We start from the raw sequence: 18212 nt of genomic DNA, 5'->3' as shown, positions 1-18212 counted from the left end.
CCACAGTCTTAGATAACAGGCAGTTTCTCCAAATGACCCATTTGATCCTTATGAACAAGTGGAAACACATCAAAAAGCTTGTTAACATGGAAAGCTACAATTGAAGACTACAGTACTACATGCTATTACAATCCTTTTTTTAAAAAATAAAAAATATCTTACAATATTAATCAGAATATTAATCAAAATTAAGATCAAATATTAATCAAAACTCAGAAAGAAAATCAAATTCTTGGTTAGTTGATAGCATTCACTGTGGCCCAAATTATGGCCAAGCATGTTATCTTTTCTAGCCATCATGTTAATCGTTCTATAATGAAAAATAATACAAGTGACCAAAGTTTCCCAACAACGATACAGAAAAGCTGTTCAGCAGACGGATTTTCTTTACTAATTAAAAATGTTTATTTCTACAAATTTATTTTCTATTTAGCTATAGTATTCCATTGATCATTTAAAACTTCTGGGACAAAAAGTAAATTTAAAATTTTACAGTCGTAGCCTGAGTTCCAAAAGAAGAAAAATGAACTTTTCTGATACTACCAGACTATTTAGTGTATTTAGCACAATTGTCGTAAAGGTTTTTTTCTTCATTCACAGTGCTTTCAAGTACAGTAAAAGCATATGAAAGGGTTGACAAGCCTGTGCATTTTCAAAAGGAACATTACAAGCTTTCCCTCAGTGGCACATCCAAACAGCAAGCAGGTTCCTGACATCAACTGTTTGAAGATGTCAGGCAGCACAGAGAATACATCTGTTGGAGCAATGCAACCCACACAAGTAATCATGCTAGGAGTAATGAAATGTTGTAATCAATTATAAAACAACTGAACTAGAGATGAAACTCTATGGGAAAAATACCTTACAAGCTCTTTCATCATAGATTAACAGTATAGAAGAAACATGGATTGTCTGGAATTTAAGGTTAATCTTGCCATCATCAGTTAAACAGAAAATGCTTTTCTTCTCAGCTTCTTTTCTAAATTAGCACTGTCCCCACCTAAAGAGAATGCATAAAAGAGAATAATTTTCTTTGAACAAGGCTTAGCTCATCCATCAACTGCCCAATCCTTCTAGCACAAATTTCTGGCTTTCCTACATCTACATCAAGTCCTTCAATACAGACCTTATGAGAATTTCTCTAAAGCCCAGGAACTCTTTATCTTTTAGAAAAAGCCTCACAAACAGGTACAATTCAGAAAACGAGCACAAGTCCCTCCTCATCATGCTCACTGAGTAATCCCCAAGTGTTCTGATACAACCGAATGGGCTGGAGAGAATCTGCTTTTCGTTCTTAATTCTTCCCTCTATTGTAAAAAAAAATTATCTTTGCCTACTGCAGTTTCTAAACTTTGGGAACATAAAGGAACATAAAGGCCTCTTCCCCGGGTCTCAAGAATTACCCTGCTGTCTCCATCACTGACCTACAATAATATAATTAATGCAATGTCCTAAGGGTTGCAAATTAAGCAGGCTAGAAAGACTTGGACATTACTTCAGCTAAAAGTACTCCCAGCTCAATCCACACTGTTTAACCTTTGTATCAATTAGCTAAATAACATCACCAATAGATTCTTGCCAACTTCTAGCCAACCAGCAGGTTTCAGAATCCAGCAGGGAGTTTCTTACAGCTTTAGTCTAACTTGTCTCATTTAATGAGATCTATTTCTGCCTAATTCTACAGTAAAGTGTTCTTCAATCGACAGATGCAATCAAACAAAAATGTTGCACCTCTGAACTGCCTCAGTGTTCACAGTGATTATGGTACATACTCCCCATTTGCTCTCATCAAGAACGTTAATGAATACAATTAGTATTTCTTACATAACTCACTGCCAATCCACTATGACACCACAATTGTCCTGTGAGTTATTTAACAGCTCTTCACAGATACCTTCTTGATCAAGTGATGCTCATTAATGCTGACTTTCTTAAAAACTGCTTTCCCTTCAGCATGGGTACAATTCAGACAAACCAAAGAATAAAAGAGCTTTTTTTTCCCTAAAAATTTCTTCTTCTCATACCACTTAAGTTTATCAGATAAGAGGAGACATGTTCAGATAAGTTTCTTTTACACTTAAAATAAAGAGGCCATTTTGCAGTGTAAGTGTTAGGCAGCAACTTGGGAAGTCAGCCCCTTATCTCACCTATTTTGCAGCTTCCCATCTCCAGGCTGTCTCACCAGCACTTGCAGCTTACTTGCACAGGGGACATATGTGAATAGTTTCAGTGCACTGATCCACAGTAACTCAAGTCATTCTGCAGTAAAAGTTCACAGAATGACTCTGCAAACACCTGTGTCAGTACAGCTGAAGATGTAGTTTCCTTGAGGTATAAAGCTGACCACGGCTTAAAGTGGCTATGGATAAGGATCTATACACCCACTACTCTCTCCCCTCTTCTGTTTGCAGACACTTCTCCAGCTGTATGTCAGCACTTTCATGCCATCGTGCACCCACCTGGATGCAGTCCTGAGTAACGTCCTCCAGGGGATCCTGCTTTAGTGGGGAACTAGATGATCCCACTAGAGTGGGACTAGATGATGTCTAGAGGTCCCTTCCAGCTATGACAGTTCTGTGATTCTGTGCATCCACATGCACAGTGAATCCACATGACCATTTGGCTGAGGGTGTGATCCCACAAAAGCCTCCTCTACAACCAGGTTTCCAGGTGATCCCACCCACTCTGGCTGTTCACTCACTGCTGGAACACAAAGCGGGTTCCTGTAGCACACAGACTGGTGCTGGAAGGAAGGACAGACAAGGCTGCCTCTTTTGATGATAGCACAGTCTCAAATCAGTTTAAGCTACTGGGAAGCTGTGTGTTTAGGGGATGCCATGCTGAAGTGTGAGGATAAGAACAAGAAAAGTGTAAATTTGGAATGCAAAAACTTTAAAGTGACACTGCCAATGGACCATGGAATTATACCTAAGGAACTCTGTGTGATAAAACAGAAATACATGTTTGTGCAGATTTTTTTTATAAAATCAAAGTTTATTTATCTTTTTTGCCCATACTCAAGTACATATCCAAGCAATAAAACTAAGAGATGTACCGAAACTCAACTGTTTATAACTTTTCTACCATTTGCCCAAAGGTTAGCTTGAATCAAAGACTGGGCAATTGAGAGGTACAGCTGCTAAATTTATCACGGGACTCTGACCAAAACCAAACAAATTTACATATTTTTTTCCAAAATCACTGTGTGCATTTTTATTAATAGAGTTATAAAACCACCAGTGTTAATCCATGGCGCTACTAAATTTAAAAGCCTTACCTGCTAGGAGAGAAAGAACAGACTTTGCCTTAAAAACCAATAGAAAATTTGATTTTGCTGAAAACAAAGTTAATTGAGACAGGCTGAAGTTCTGCAGCTGCAGACAAAAGACAAAGACAGGCCAATGTGGTATTATACCAATAATAGAGAGTTATATTCAACAATAGTTCAACTCAAAACTGCAGATCCCAAATCTTTGGAGACCTCTATTCTAACATAAGTGGTCCGGCCTAGAATAACTTCTCTTCACTGTATATTTTAAATTAGTGTTTTAAGGATTTCCCAAAAATTTACATAAAGATAATGCTGCCTTCCTTAAGGAATGCCCTCCAAATTTTCTTTCTGCAGTTACAACATAATGTACTTTTAGACTCTTATTTGCATTGCAGAGTAAGTCTGATAACCATAAATATGTTAATTAGAGATACTGAGAGAACTCTTCACATTCCAGCCACAGTGTTAAATCATTTTCCAGTCAAATTTGCAAAATCTTATGGAGAACAACAGTAAAAATAATAAATAGTGGTGACACTGAGGCTAGAGGTTTGCAGAAATATGTGGAAATGGAAAATTTTGTAATCCCAGTTATCATGCAAGTCAAAAGTAACATGACTCTGCCATCCTTTCATTTTTATGACTTATTAGATGGAACCAGGAAAAAAAAACCAATACAACCCAAAAAAACCAAAATAAACAAATCCCCACACCTTCTCATAGTACCAGAACAATTCTAAAGCAAAAATTGCAAGAGCTTACATCAGTAAGACAGTTTGTCTCAGTGTCTCACAGTTGCACAAATCAATTCAACAAGATCTGCAGCCTAAAGATGATCACTTCTGCTTCTAGACAAACTACTATGTCATTTTAGTATGAGCACTATGAAGTGAATCAACAAAAACTTTAGTAGTAGCTACAAATCCCCTGGGGCACCTGAGAAATCAAAAAATACAAATATCCATTTCTTGTTATTTGCTTAAGTGATTTTCATACACAGAAACCTTGAGCACTGAAAATGTATTCCCAGGGCAAACCCATGAACTTACATTGCATACATCATATGGTAGTATCAAGAGCACTGCATTTTTTAAATTAAATTCTGGGCTTTTTTTCTGAACGACGGAACAAGGAGTAGTATTGACATATAAAAGAAGTTAGCTTAATTTGCTTCACAGCAGAAAGATCCATGTACTTGGGGTAATGCTGCTGTTGTTCACCTCAACACTACTTTTAAAAAAGTGTTGAGAAAAATCACACCGCTCTGTAAAAACTGAAAATCCAGCAGAAGAGTAGATGGCATAAGCACAAAGGCAAGCATTCTTAACCAACACAGCACACTTGTGGCATAATTTATTTCACACATTTATTTCCCAAAACCTTTAAAATGGGGTCTTTCCGTGTGCAAGTTGTGCAAAAGCTTACCATCTGATACCTGCTGACATTGACATTTTCCTTATCACAAGCTGTCTTCACATTGACCATGTCAAACTTCTTTGAAGCAATTCTAACTTGGCAATATGTTTAATTTTTCATTTTTTGAAAGCATTTTTTAAAACTACTGTCTTAAACTCAGCATTTTTCCCCCAAGAAAGTTGTACTACAACGAGCTAACACTAGTTCCTTCCAAGGCTGAAGTTTGAGGCAGCAGACAGTTGCTGTATCTTTACACCACAAAAGGAACTTGGAATATTGACTGAACTACTTAAGCTTCTCCTTCTCTCTGTGTAATTATAAAGTTACAATGACTGATCAAGCTACCCCAATGGGTAACAATTTTCCTTCCCATCACCTTGAACTCCAGCCACTCAACTAGTAGTGTGATGTTAAATTATACACTAACATTAACAATAGGGCAGTCTGGAATTAATCCATTCTCTCAAATTAAAAAATGTTTTTAATCCCTCCTTCTACTATGTGGAAGTCCTTGCTGTGTGTAAAGCGTAATGTATGTCTAGATATATGTAACATTTGTAGACAAGCATCTAAAGGCTATTTTAGCATTAGCAAACAGACTTAATCCCCAAGTACAGAAATATCACCAAATACCTTGCATGCATTGTTAACCTTGCTAACATGGTGCTACCATGTACACGTGGAAGAAAGAAGGTAAACTGCAGCATATCTAAGTCATAAGACTACGTAAACAGTTAAGTGAACTAGAGTTCTAGTGATACTACAATTTGTCCTTCTGTGCATGAAGCTATCTGTGCTGATAGCAACCCTCTGATGGTACTGCTGAAGAATGTGGAAGAACTATAAAGCCCCTGACAGTCAGACACATTACATTAATTCCTACAGAACTGGACTCAGTACAGTCTCATACTTCACAAATGTTGAGATAAGTCAGTTTTGAAATGACTTGGCTCCACTGGTCCCATTTAGCCTTCAAACGTTCTCAGAATTATACTGACATGTCTCATGTCCACTATATCAATACTCAATCAAGATACCAACATGGCAATTTCTCTTAATATAAAGAAGTATGACCTAGGGCAGATAATCAGGCATTAAGAAATGAATAATCATCTTATATTTTTAAATAGAATGTCTGAAGACTTAATAACCTCAGAAATTAAGATGCTTCTCTAGCGAAGTTCTCTTTCACTAAGAGGAAAATATAATATTTTTTAACATGAACAAAACTTGCAACATCTGGGCATAAGAAAAATTCTGTTGTCATTGAAGCTCAGGTAAAATATTCATCTCGACCTCCTGTTACCACCTCATGTTTTAAGTGGATGATTACCTCATCTTCCACTACAGACAGAGTTTTTCCATAGGAGTTTGCACGTAATAATTGCAGTCCCTGTGAGCAGATGGTGCAGTATAACCTCTCATCACAATTCCTTCAGTAACAACCTATGGCTTCCCCAGCATGCACTGTTGAATATAAAATAACCACATCCCTGTTTTGACTGATAAAAAAGTAATTATTTCATATACAAAGATAAATTGCTTTTTCATTTTTTAGCAACTTGTCAATCTCATTTCAGTTTCACCCTTGTGCATTATTGATTGCCACTCGTCATTCCATACTATACCAACTTTTATTTCTTTTAATATATATATAAAAATTTCAAAAGTCGCAGTCTGAAGAGCCTTCCCATTTCCCACTACAGAGAAATCCATGCATGCTCTGACAGAGTTCACTGCACCTTAGTCGTGGTTCTCCTCCACTCTGGATATTTTACTAGGCATTTTGCAAATCCTGCAACAACTCCAGTGTTTTATGTGGTGGTGTCTTTTGTTTTTTGCCTCTTTTGTTTCCTTAAATCAATGTTTTTTAACCTTTTAAGATGTACACAAAGCACATTTCAAAGATGAAGAGTACAATTTTAAATTATTTTTTTATTTTGATTCAACGAGGCCAAGTGCACGGTCACCTGTGTCAGGCTGAAGGATGAGCAGATTGAGAGCAACCCTGCAGAGAAGGACTCGGGGCTACTTGTGGATGAAAAGCCCACCATGAGCCGGCAGTGTGACCACAGCCTAGAAAGCCAACCATATCAAAAAAAGTGTGCCCAGCAGGTTGAGAGAGGCAATTCTGCCTCTCTATTCCACTCTGTTGAGACCCCACCTTAAGTACTGTTTTCAGTTCTGGAGTCCTCAGCACAGGAGTGACATGGGCCTGTTGGAGCGAGGTCAGCAGAGGGCCGTGAAGGTGATCAGAAGGATGGAGCACCTCCCATACAGTGAGAACCTAAGAGAGTTGGGATTGTTCAGTCTGGAGAAGATAAGGCTTTTACAGCAGCCTTCCAGTATCTGAAGGGGTTACAGGAAAGCTGGGGAGGGGCTTTTTACAAGGGCATATGCAGGTTTCAAACAGAAAGAGATTTAGATATAGATTAGATACTAGGAGAAAAGGTTTTACTGTGGAACAGGTTGCCCAGAGAAATTGTGGATGCCCCCCCCTAGAAGGGTTCAAAGGCCAGGGTGAATGGGGCTCTGAGCAGCCTGATCTAGTGAGAGGTGTACCTGCCCAGGGCAGAGGGGTTGGAACTAGTTGATCTTTAAGGTCCCTTCCAATCCAAACTGTTCTAGGATTCTGTAATTGAAACATGCATGACAAAGGAGATTCCCCAGATGGCCTCCCAGCAGCAGTTTATCCTGTAGTCGTTGTTTCCTACACCCATTTTTACACTTTCCACACTCTACAATAAGCTCCTTCAGCCTCCAGGTTTGAACCACTCCGTAACATATTCCTTTACAATAAGGGAAAGCTGTGTTTACATTGACACTTGAATCTCAACTCACCCTGATGCTTTCAGTTGTTATATTGAGCAGGAAGAAATATGGAGATAAGTCTGCCTGAAACACAGCATTTTTATATCATTCACTGTGTATTTTATATTGCTACAGAAATTGAGACAGACAAGTGGTAACAACGCAACACTGAAATACACTTTGGCTTTCTCTAAGGGCTCCCATTCCTCAGCAATGTTAACTTAGAGTGTCACAGATAATGAGGTCCAGATGCACAGGTGTCTGCCTTTCACCAACTATATGGAGGAGTAACCTATGCACAAAGCAGCCCACCAAAGGCTACATTTTAAAGCCTAATGTTACAGCAAACAAACTGCTGATGGCTGACTTGAAAATGCTAGACTGCTAATTGCAGTAATTCAAGAGGTGCTTCCCAAGCAGACAAATATCAGGAGAACAGTGAATATGCTACCAGTCAACGCAGTGCCAGTTACTCCCACTAGTGTGCCACAGTCATGTTTCACAAAGATGATAAATCCCCCACAGTACTATTTTGTGGCTCAGGGCAAGAGGCAACACAGCCAGTGAAGTCTCCGTTTTGCTCTGTTTTGTACCCTGACAGGGGCAAATTCCTTCCAAGTGTACATTAGCAGATCAAATTACACATTGCTGAGACACAATCTGCAGTTCAAAGAATAATTTTGATAAAACCATGCTGGGAACTGACTCATATGCTATTCTGAGAGCTTGTTACTGTACACAGAATTAATTCTCAGCATACTGAAACAGCAAGCAAATACCAGGATGCGGAAAATATTTTCACAATGTAAAGTACTTATGCACAGGTTCACTGTTTACTTGCAAAGTCCTAACAAAATCTCCAGGTTAGATACAAAAGGTTTTTTTACTCTTTACTCTCAAATCAAACCCATGTTCTGCGATATGTAACAATAACCCTAATCCCATTTAAATACTTTACAAATTGTTTTAAACCAGATTACCAACTCAAGACTTCAATCAATGGGAAAATGGCAAGGCAAATTAAAGACTGATAGCAAATGCATGAGTGATTAATTGAAACTGTACACAAAGTATCTTCTTATGAAATTAAATACCGTGTGATTTTGGGAGCAGCATAAAAAAGGACACCTTATTATACCAATAATATAGAAATATTTCCATTAACTATTTGTGTTGCAGGGAAAAAAAAAACAACTGAGATGAACCAACACTGATCCAATCATGTTTTTCTTAAGGAAAAATACTTCACCATCAATCAAGTTCAACAGACTGAAGGTATGACATCCTACCTGCTCCTTTTTTCATCTCAGAAAATCTTACACTGCTTTTCATCACAAATGTCTGCACACTAAAGTTACTGTTAATTTTAACAGAAACCAGTAGAAGAAGTGTTTTATTCTGTTGGATAGGTATTATCCACAGAATAAATGAAAGATACTGTATTAACAGAGATGTTCTTATAATATTCTACCACTGACATGGAAATGGCAAAGCAAAATGAGGGATGTCATTTTTGTAACAGGCTACCATAACTATTAGCATAAGTATTATCACATTAATGTGAAAATGAAAAATAAAGCTTAAAAAAAACATTACCTTGATTCTTACTCAGATACATGCTATACAGCATCATGCTGTACAGTCAACTGATAGCATTTGAAATCCAAGGGCCAGGATCTTTAGAAGTTTTGAACAGTGAATTTACTGCAAAAAGTGTGATTTTTATAATCAAATTGTGCTAAGGCAAAACAGTGTAAGACAACATTCAGAGCTGCAGTTCTTTACTAATGGAGCATCAATAGTCTAGAAGACTAAAGCTCTCTGCGTATTCATGGGAACACCACAATGATAGATTCATACAATCGTTTGGGTTGGAAAGGACCTTAAAGATCATCTAGTTCCAACCTCCCTGCCATGGGCAGGGACACCTCCCACGAGACCAGGGGCTTCAAGCCCCATCCAACCTGGACTTGAACACTGCCAGGGAAGGGGCATCCACAATCTCCCTGGGCAGCCTGTTTCACTGTCTCATCACCCTCACAGAAAAGAATTTCTTCCTAATGTCTAAGCTAAATCTCCCCTCTTCTAAGTTTAAAGCCTTTGCTTCAACTTGCCTTGGCTACTACTGCCAGGTTAAGACAGACAACATTAAGTAGGTCTACTAAAAAGCACTACATCCTTTAGGCAGAGTCCTTGTGCTCTGTCTGAATTTGTTCACACACTATAATAAACTTGAAGCTCCATTAACAATAGTAACAAAAATTGAAAATATAGACAAAAACATAAAACTTCTCTCTTCAGATATGGTTATGATCCAGGAGGATATAACCTCTCTCTAAAAGAATCACAGTTTAAAAGACTTGTTATACTTTACAAAATCACACTGATTTATTTCTCTAGTTGACAGTAACACTTCAGAACAGATCTGCTAATCAAGCAGACATTTTCACTTTATTTACTGATAGTGAGCAACCCAGGAACTATGAATTAATTTCCAAAGCAGATGAGAAGGCAGGAATTCAAGGGATTTTAGAAATGTTTGCCCCCAGAAAGTAAAAAAATCTGACAAAGACTATGCCTCTCAAACTTCATGGAGGTAAATATTTGGAATAATCTGGAAACCTTAATAGCACTTGGAAAAACAAAGAAAAAATAGTAAAAATGTCATGCAAATACGGAAGTCTGGTTAACTATGTTCTGTGGTCACAAGTTCTTTTTCAAAAGTATTGAAGAGTCAGAAAGAGCACTTTTCTAAATAAAAAGCCTCAGAATCACATGATTGCTGTTGCAGATACCACAGAGTTATCACACAATGCAGCTGCCATCCTGCTTTCACATGCACAGCTTTCTGTTACAATCATTCTGACTCCATGACTGGCTGCTGGTTCTCCAAACTCCACAACACCTTAGACTAAAATAGATTTTTCCCCTTGCCATGCAATATTTCATTAGCAAATACAAACATTCTGAATCCTTACTAAAATACTGCTCCTCGTTTGGCATTTACAGGACAAATTCTTAAAAGGAACAACCAAAAAACCCATTGTTTTTACAAAGTACTAAAAAGTAATCTAACTCGTAATTAGCAAAGGCATTTTTGACATGACATTTGGCCTATTCTGCACAATTCTGAAAATTAGAAATTACAAAAATAGCTACATGAAAAAATAAAACCATCCCCATCTTTTCTTTCAGCTGTAGCAACAGATTGTTTTAGTAACAGCAATCTGTTTAGCAAATGAAAAGAAGAAATTACCAGGCATCAGAAGGTATTAAGAGTCACAAGGTGGTGAGTCACTATCCAGCAAACCAAGCAAACTGACCAAGGATTTAAGGAAGTCTTTATTTCTTGCATTCCTACAGGTGAAACCTTCAGAGAAGCAAGGTTTACAATAGAACAGCTCCTCAGGTCTGCCTATACTACATAAACCAAATTGGAAAGCCTGTGCACCTGCAGGGTAACAGGGAACAAGAGGTCATCTCCAGGGATAAAACAACAAACTAGGAGATTATCTTGCAGCAGGATATTGTTCATCCACTCTTTATTATAAGAAAACCGTTCCTAGAAAAGCAGTCTGGAAAGAATTTGCCTAGAAAGTCTTTGGAATGCCCATTACTAGAGGTTTCTAAGACCAAGCCAAATAAATATTTGTGAAGAGTGATTAAGGTACAACTGATTCATCACACAGACCACTAAAGTCTACGACCTTTCAAGATAACTCTCACCCCTGGTTTTTTTCCCCTCCAAGTCACTGAGTTTTGACTGTTACTAAACTAACAGTTTCCAGTTTGGTAAACCCTTGAACTCCACATTTTCCTGTAGGACAGTATAGTAGAAAACTGAAAATATTAAAAGTAGATGTAAATATTAAAATTGTTTCTGACATAACAATACATTGAATCTCAACGCTTTCTCTGTAAGTGCTACTAAAAAAACCCAAACCATGCACTTTTTGAATTTTTTTTGCAAGCAAGCACATATTACCTGACTTTTTTTCTTTTTAGCAGAGTCAGCTAACTTGATGTGAATATTTGCTACAATGATCAGGGCACTGCTCTTCAAACTCATCTTAATTTGGTTAGTGACGAAATTTTTCCACATAATGAAGTCTGGTAGATTTTATTAGTAGCAATACAATCCCTTACACTTAAATGCCATTTTTTACTTGGTGGAGATGTGAATGAATGTTTATTATTATCATTTTTCTACTTAGAATCATCCTGAGTTGACAATATATTTTTATATTTCATACAGAAATCCTCCTGCCACCTGAGCATGGTGTATGCTGGACTTGTTCTCGGGTGTGACTGTGAGAGGAAGTATCAAAAGCATTTGTGCAAGCACGAAGTATATCACAAAACTAGTTTCTCTCTCTATAAATTTGAATTTTATTATTGAAAACCTTGATGTAGAATGGCATAGAGCATGACAGGGAAAATTATATTATATATTATATTTTCTGAATTGTTCTTTAATTTCTGAATTGTTTTTCTTATTAAATCAAACCACAAAACCATTCAAGTTAGAGAGCTAGACTTTGCTGAATTGGTCTTTGCAGTCTCTGGTTCTTCCCCCTTCAAGTCTCACCCAAACTATAGCCACAGTTTCAGCAAATACTCTCAGGAACCTTTTTTTTAGGTGACATTATACAAGAGGAACTTCAGAGACAAATTCATAGTTTTGAAATAATGCACTGGTAAAAACTCTCTTTTGCTTGGTTACTCAGTAATAGTTTCTCTTATCTTCAAGTCTAATTACATGAAGCAGTTAATATATCCAAAGAATCAACAAAGATATCTTCATATAATTCATTTGCTAAAGATAAGCTATCAGAATCATGAAGTATGAAAGCTGAGCAACTACAAAAGATAGGGCTACTTTATACTGCCTGAAACATTGGAATATTTCTCATGTTCTAGTAAGCTCTGTATGCTGACTTTAGATAAAGGAAACAAAGTCTTTAATGTATGTTCTTATTTAAGGGAAAGCATCAACACTCTTAAATGAGATGTAGTCGATTTAATTTATGAATAGTGTTTTCAAAAATATACCCTGTAGACTAAGGAAAGGCATATACCTACCAGATCTACCTTAGAGATTCTACAATAAAAATTAATTAATACAATAATTGATGATGGAATATGTTTGATGTACACAAAAATGTAAATGAAATAAGGAAGGTGCCATTTTGATTACCTGACAAGAGCGAAACTGGTTGACTAGCAGTGTACATCTCTGTGGGTCTTTTCTTCCATCCAAACTGTCCAGTTCAGCTGCAACTTGATTTAGTTCCTCATCAGCATAGTAAAACTGAGCAAGAAGCTGAGGGTCTGTTCTCTGTATTTAAGACAAAGACATATAAAATATTACATTGTTTTTGTAAATAAAAACACACTTCAGCTTATACTTTCTACATATAAGCCAAATAAGTAGTGTGGCAGCATGGAAAAGAATGATCTCAAGATATTTACACACACCTGCAAATTTTTTCTACCTTGAAGAAAAAAAATACCTCTCACATAGCAAACTTGGAGCGTTACTCAGCTACCATTATCTCCAAAACCATCCCAGTGTTCTCACTACTTGTGGCATAATTAACTGGCAGAGCAAACAACTGAATCACAAATTCTGTTTATTAAGCAAAACTACCTTCAGTTCTAGGCAAAACAAGACAAAGTTGCTTTCCAAGTTAAATAAAAAAACATAACCCCCAAGTCTATCAAGCATGTGCAGTCCCTGCAACATGATGCACAGTACTATAAGGTCACCATATTCACTTTGAGGATCACAAGAAACAAGTCACTGAAGGGAAAGATACTGAATCTAAAAGATACATTGTCAGGGCCAAACAGAGGTAAAGACTCCACCAAGCAAGGCACTACAGGGAGAAAGTTGTGCCACAAGTCTTCCAAGTAACAACGAATAGAATTATCACAGGGTATTTTTGACCCCATTAAAACAAAATAGCAATTAAAAGAAAAGAATAAAGGAATGCATCATCAAAACTATTGAGAATTATTAATAATAAAGTTTTACCCCATAAAAGGGTTTGTTTGGGTTTTTTTATTATTAAGAACTGGAAATTCTGATCCTAGCAAACGCTTTCATCAAAGTATTGGAAAATAACAGAAATCAGGGGGTGGTTATGGAGAGGTAGGAGATAAGAATTTGGACTGTGGGAGGAGGGAAGGAGTAGCTTTTTGTAGGTGCCAGTAACTTGGTGAAAAATTCACGGGCTGAGTTAAGCACAACCTCATATTATTCTAAATTAGTCAGTAAAACACACACAGATTTGCAGGAGATGTGTACAAAATGAAAAAAGTTGGGTTTAATCACAGTGTAAGAAACATTAAGAATATACCAAATGTAGACTGGGAATCAGAATTAGTTGTCACTAGATGAAAGAAAAAACACCTGATACTACAGAAAACAAGCAAACAAAAAGTATCTGAAATGGATTCTTAATGCACTGAAGAATGAAACCACGCAAAAATACTTTTAGAAGGGCCAGGGTATATACACAGCCAGTAAAAATAAATATAAAGTTGCATGGAAGCAATTTAAAGACTCAAACATTGGGGGTGTGGGGGAAGAACAACCCAGGCAACACATCTAGGTAAAAAAAAAAAAGTGTAAAAGGAAAATATTGCTTTTATAAACTAAAACAATAGCAAAAGCATAAAAATTATCAGGAAGCAACACATTTAAAATAATGAACAAGATAAATACATCAGAGCAAAATGAGTAGCAACAGGAACAAGTGTATTACAGTACAGAAATGACATAGTACAGTCAACAGCAAAACAGAAGATAACATCACTTTGAAAGACATCATTACCAACAAATGCAACAAGTGGCAAAAGACAAAAACACTGAGGATATACTAAGGAAGTATACGTTGTGAATCGTAACATTTTCTATCTGAAATACAAACCAGTTCCACTATTATAGAAGGATCAAATACTAAGTTTCTTGAGGGATGGGCATATGGAGGCAGCAGGATCAGAAGGGCTGCTGTTAGCAAATCACAAGTTTAAAGCACCAATAGAGTTGATAAAGGTGTACTGGGAGAGCTGAACCTAATGCTTGACATGCACCTAGTCCAGAAGACACGAGCCGCTTGCGATCGCTAAGAAAGGTGAGCAGCAAACTTCTGCCAACAGCAACACAGATTCAAAAGTGGTGAGAGCCCAGCAAACGCCCATCAGGAATACTTGATAAAAAGCAGTTATTTTTGCTTCATAGTTCCAAAAAGTCATTCAACACGGGGTACCACAACATACTGTTCAAGTCTCTATTTTAGTCTCCACAAGATTTATATCCTGCAGAAAAATCCTTTTAGGCCTTCACAACACAACATTAAAACCTGCAAAGCTGTACAGGCCCTGAAAAGAAGAACAGAATATTAACATCTTCTGAAGAGAATGATATACAACATCCTCCACACTTGACAGGATCAAGGAGTTTACTGCAAGTATTTTTATTGCTGCAAGACTCACAGAATAAGATTTTTTTCTAAATATGTCCTCAGTGTTACGTGCTGAATTGGTTCTCAGAAATTTAATGAGACAACAACAATTCTCCCTGAATACAGAGGCACTGACTCCTGTCCCTCTGTTACCATAAAATTTGGTTGCTGCAAGAACCCTTTAACACTTGTCTTTAAGTTTTAGAAGGCAGGCATTTTTTAATGCAGCACTGGATGCATGAGAGACAGTTCTCAAAGTCCTGCATGCCTGAAGTGACAGCAGACAAGACTTATATTGTCCTACTAGATACATATGCATCAAATTTCCTGGAATTCATTGTAGTATTTGCTTTTTCCTTATCCATGCACTTTAAAGTTCTCAGGTGGGCGTCTTCCATGGTCTTCCTCTTTGGGGGGGGGGCATTCTGAGATGTCCTTTGATGAATCCCTTCTCCGACACATGCATAATGTTGGGCAGCAAGTCTAGCTGGTCTGTCTTAATATATTTTATTAAATCTAATAAAGGATGTTCTATAGCCATCACCTACATGTTTTATTTGAGAATTAATATAATGAATTTCAGGCAATCTTTAGCATTGCTGTGAGCCATCATAATGCCCAGCAGCTTCTACATCACCAGGTCACACCATTCAAATTCTGAGGCACATCAGAAATTACATTTCTTTTTCAGGCAGTTTAAATGCAGTAATTAAAGTGCTAAGGTTTTTTTTTCTTCTTTAAATAGCCACTTTTTAGAAAATAAGAGGGCCTTTCCAATCATAAGCTTCTTCCTTTCAACAAAGCCAAGTGCTGGGTCCTGCACTTGGGCCCTAAAAGCCCCATGCAAAGCTACAGGCTTGGAGAGGAGTGGCTAGAAAGATGTCCAGCAGAAAGGGAGCTACGTGTTCTGAATATGAGCCAGCAGTGTGCCCAGGTGGCCAAGAAGGCCAATGGCATCTTAGCTTGTATTAGAAATAGTATGGCTAGCAGGACCAGGGAGGTGATCATCCCTCTATACTCAGCATTGGTGAGGTCACACCTCAAATACTGTGTCTGGTTTTGGGCACCTCAGTACAAGAAGGACACGGAGGTCCTGGAGTGTGTCCAAAGAAGGGCAATGAAGCTGGTGAAGGGCCTTGAGAACAAGTCTTAGGAAGAGCAGCTTAGGGAACTGGGGCTATTTAGTCTGCAGCAAAGAAGGCTGAGGGGAGACCCCATTGCCCTCTACAACTGCCTGAAAGGACGTTGTAAAGAGGTCAGTGCTGGTCTCTTCTCACATGTAACTGGTGACAGAACCAGAGGAAATGGCCTCAAGCTGTGCCAGGGGAGGTTTGGACTAGATATTAGGAAGAACTTGTTCACTGAAAGGGTTGTCAGACACTGGAACATGTTGCTCAGGGAGGTGGTTGAGTCATCATCCCTAAAAGTCATCTATATGTGGTGCTTGGGGATATGGTTTACTGCTGCACTTGGTAGAGGAGGGGTTAATGGTTGGACTAGATGACCTTAAGGGTGTGGATGATTCTATGATTCCTCTTACTCCTTTCAATGTGGTCTTTTATTAAACAGTTTTAGTACTCTAAGTGTATGCTGTCAGAAATTAACAGTCTTGAATATTGTCTTTACTATAGCCTTGATATAAAGATGCTTAGGGAGAAGGATAAAGCTTGCAATACGCAGAGAGGGAAACAAAGTTCAAAAATCAATTATAATAATAAGAGTTTATAACTAAACTACTAAATTTAGTTTTAATGTTTTGCATTTACAAAGTAAAGATTAGTAAATAATTTCTTTCAGCACTTCGCCCACCCAATTATTATTATTTCTGGTTTTTTACATTTTCCTTCAGCATTTATCTACATTCATTAAAACTTTGCAGACAAAGTTGTTCATGAAAGATGCAGCAGTTCACATGTGAAATTGTGGCAAACCATGACTGCTGCTTTATAAGCATCTAAATTGCACTGCAGAAGAAAAATATGGCAATTTTATTAAGACTGGTATCAAACAAAACAAGAAAGGCTGAGATATTTAGCTCCCATGTGGCTGATCTTTTAAATTGGAGGAACAAAAGTTTTAATTGAGTTTTCTCAACTGTGTTATGTTTGGTGAAGATTAGTAGTGTGATCTTTGATTAATTGTGTCAATCATATGTGGTCCCTGGCAAGCCAAAGCTGCATGAAACTCTAAACCCTTAGCAGGGGGCTGTTTAAAGCCAATAACCACAACCTTCTAAATTAAATTTGTTCCATTTGGTATCAGAAAATAAAAGACAGCAACACGTTCCATGCCAATTTTTACTTTCTGTTGATGAAAAATACAGTTCAAATAATTCCATCTGAATTACATACTCTTTGGCAGAATACAAGCCAGTAATCCCCATCCTCAGCTGCTCAAATTAAAATAAAAACTTCATTTGAAAGCACCCGACAGAGAACCTACCACTTATCCTGGTAGCTTGTTGCAGGAATTAGTAACATTTACCATCAAATTAATGCATCTAATCCCTTGTTTCGATTTGCTGGACTTCAGCTTCTAGCTACTGCTCATGTTAGGCCTTTTTCCACTAAAGTACTGAGTACATGTGTTACTTCCCCTCTTTGGGGGAAGTACTACTATCCAGAGTACAGTCACCCTTCTTACCATCTCACCATTGTAGTTTGCACATATAGTTTGAGGGTTTTGGTGTGGAATTTTTGTTTGGTTGGTTTTGGGAGGAGTTTGTGTGTGATGGTATTGTTTTTGTTTTAAATCTATTAACATCCCACACCCTCCTGAGTGTGAGCTATCCAGGTAGGAGTGCAGACCCTACACTCCTGCTTACCTTTCCTTACATTTGGAAGGATTCCATCCACCAAATGGTCCAGGTTATTTTGCATAGCTATATTGACAGTGGATAATTTACCACACCCCTGGAGCACATCCTCCACAGTTTTGGAATAATCACTTCATACGTGGATCACAGCTTATTGCACAGATTTGTGTGGTAATACATGGACTGTCACTCCAGTCAGTACAAAGACTGAGGCTTTAGGCTGAGGGAGCTGGAGTTGTTTAGCCTGGAGAAGAGGAGACTCGGGGGGGGGGGGACCTTATCACTCTCTTCAACTACCTGAAGGGAGGTTGTAGTCAGGTGGGGACTGGCCTGTTAAGAAAGAGAGTGTGGCTGGGTGAGTACCTGGTGACCAGCCAAGGTCAACCCACCACACTGAACTTGTAAAACACTGACAAAAGCCTCCTCCAGC

At 37.8% G+C, this 18212-nt stretch overlaps 1 protein-coding gene across 5 annotated transcripts in view; it reads right to left on the bottom strand.

Moving 5' to 3' along the window:
* ZFYVE28 (zinc finger FYVE-type containing 28) overlaps positions 1-18212 on the bottom strand; it is a 151508-nt gene that overhangs the window by 66092 nt on the left and 67204 nt on the right. For all 5 annotated transcript variants that reach the window (XM_051619106.1, XM_051619107.1, XM_051619109.1 and 2 more), the window contains exon 2: positions 12696-12836. In XM_051619106.1, coding sequence (XP_051475066.1) covers positions 12696-12836 — 141 coding nt within the window. The remainder of the gene's footprint in view (positions 1-12695; positions 12837-18212) is intronic.

Source organism: Apus apus, chromosome 4 (assembly GCF_020740795.1).
Source record: "Apus apus isolate bApuApu2 chromosome 4, bApuApu2.pri.cur, whole genome shotgun sequence".
Classification (NCBI taxonomy): domain Eukaryota; kingdom Metazoa; phylum Chordata; class Aves; order Apodiformes; family Apodidae; genus Apus; species Apus apus.
This window is presented reverse-complemented; position numbering and strand designations above follow the sequence as displayed.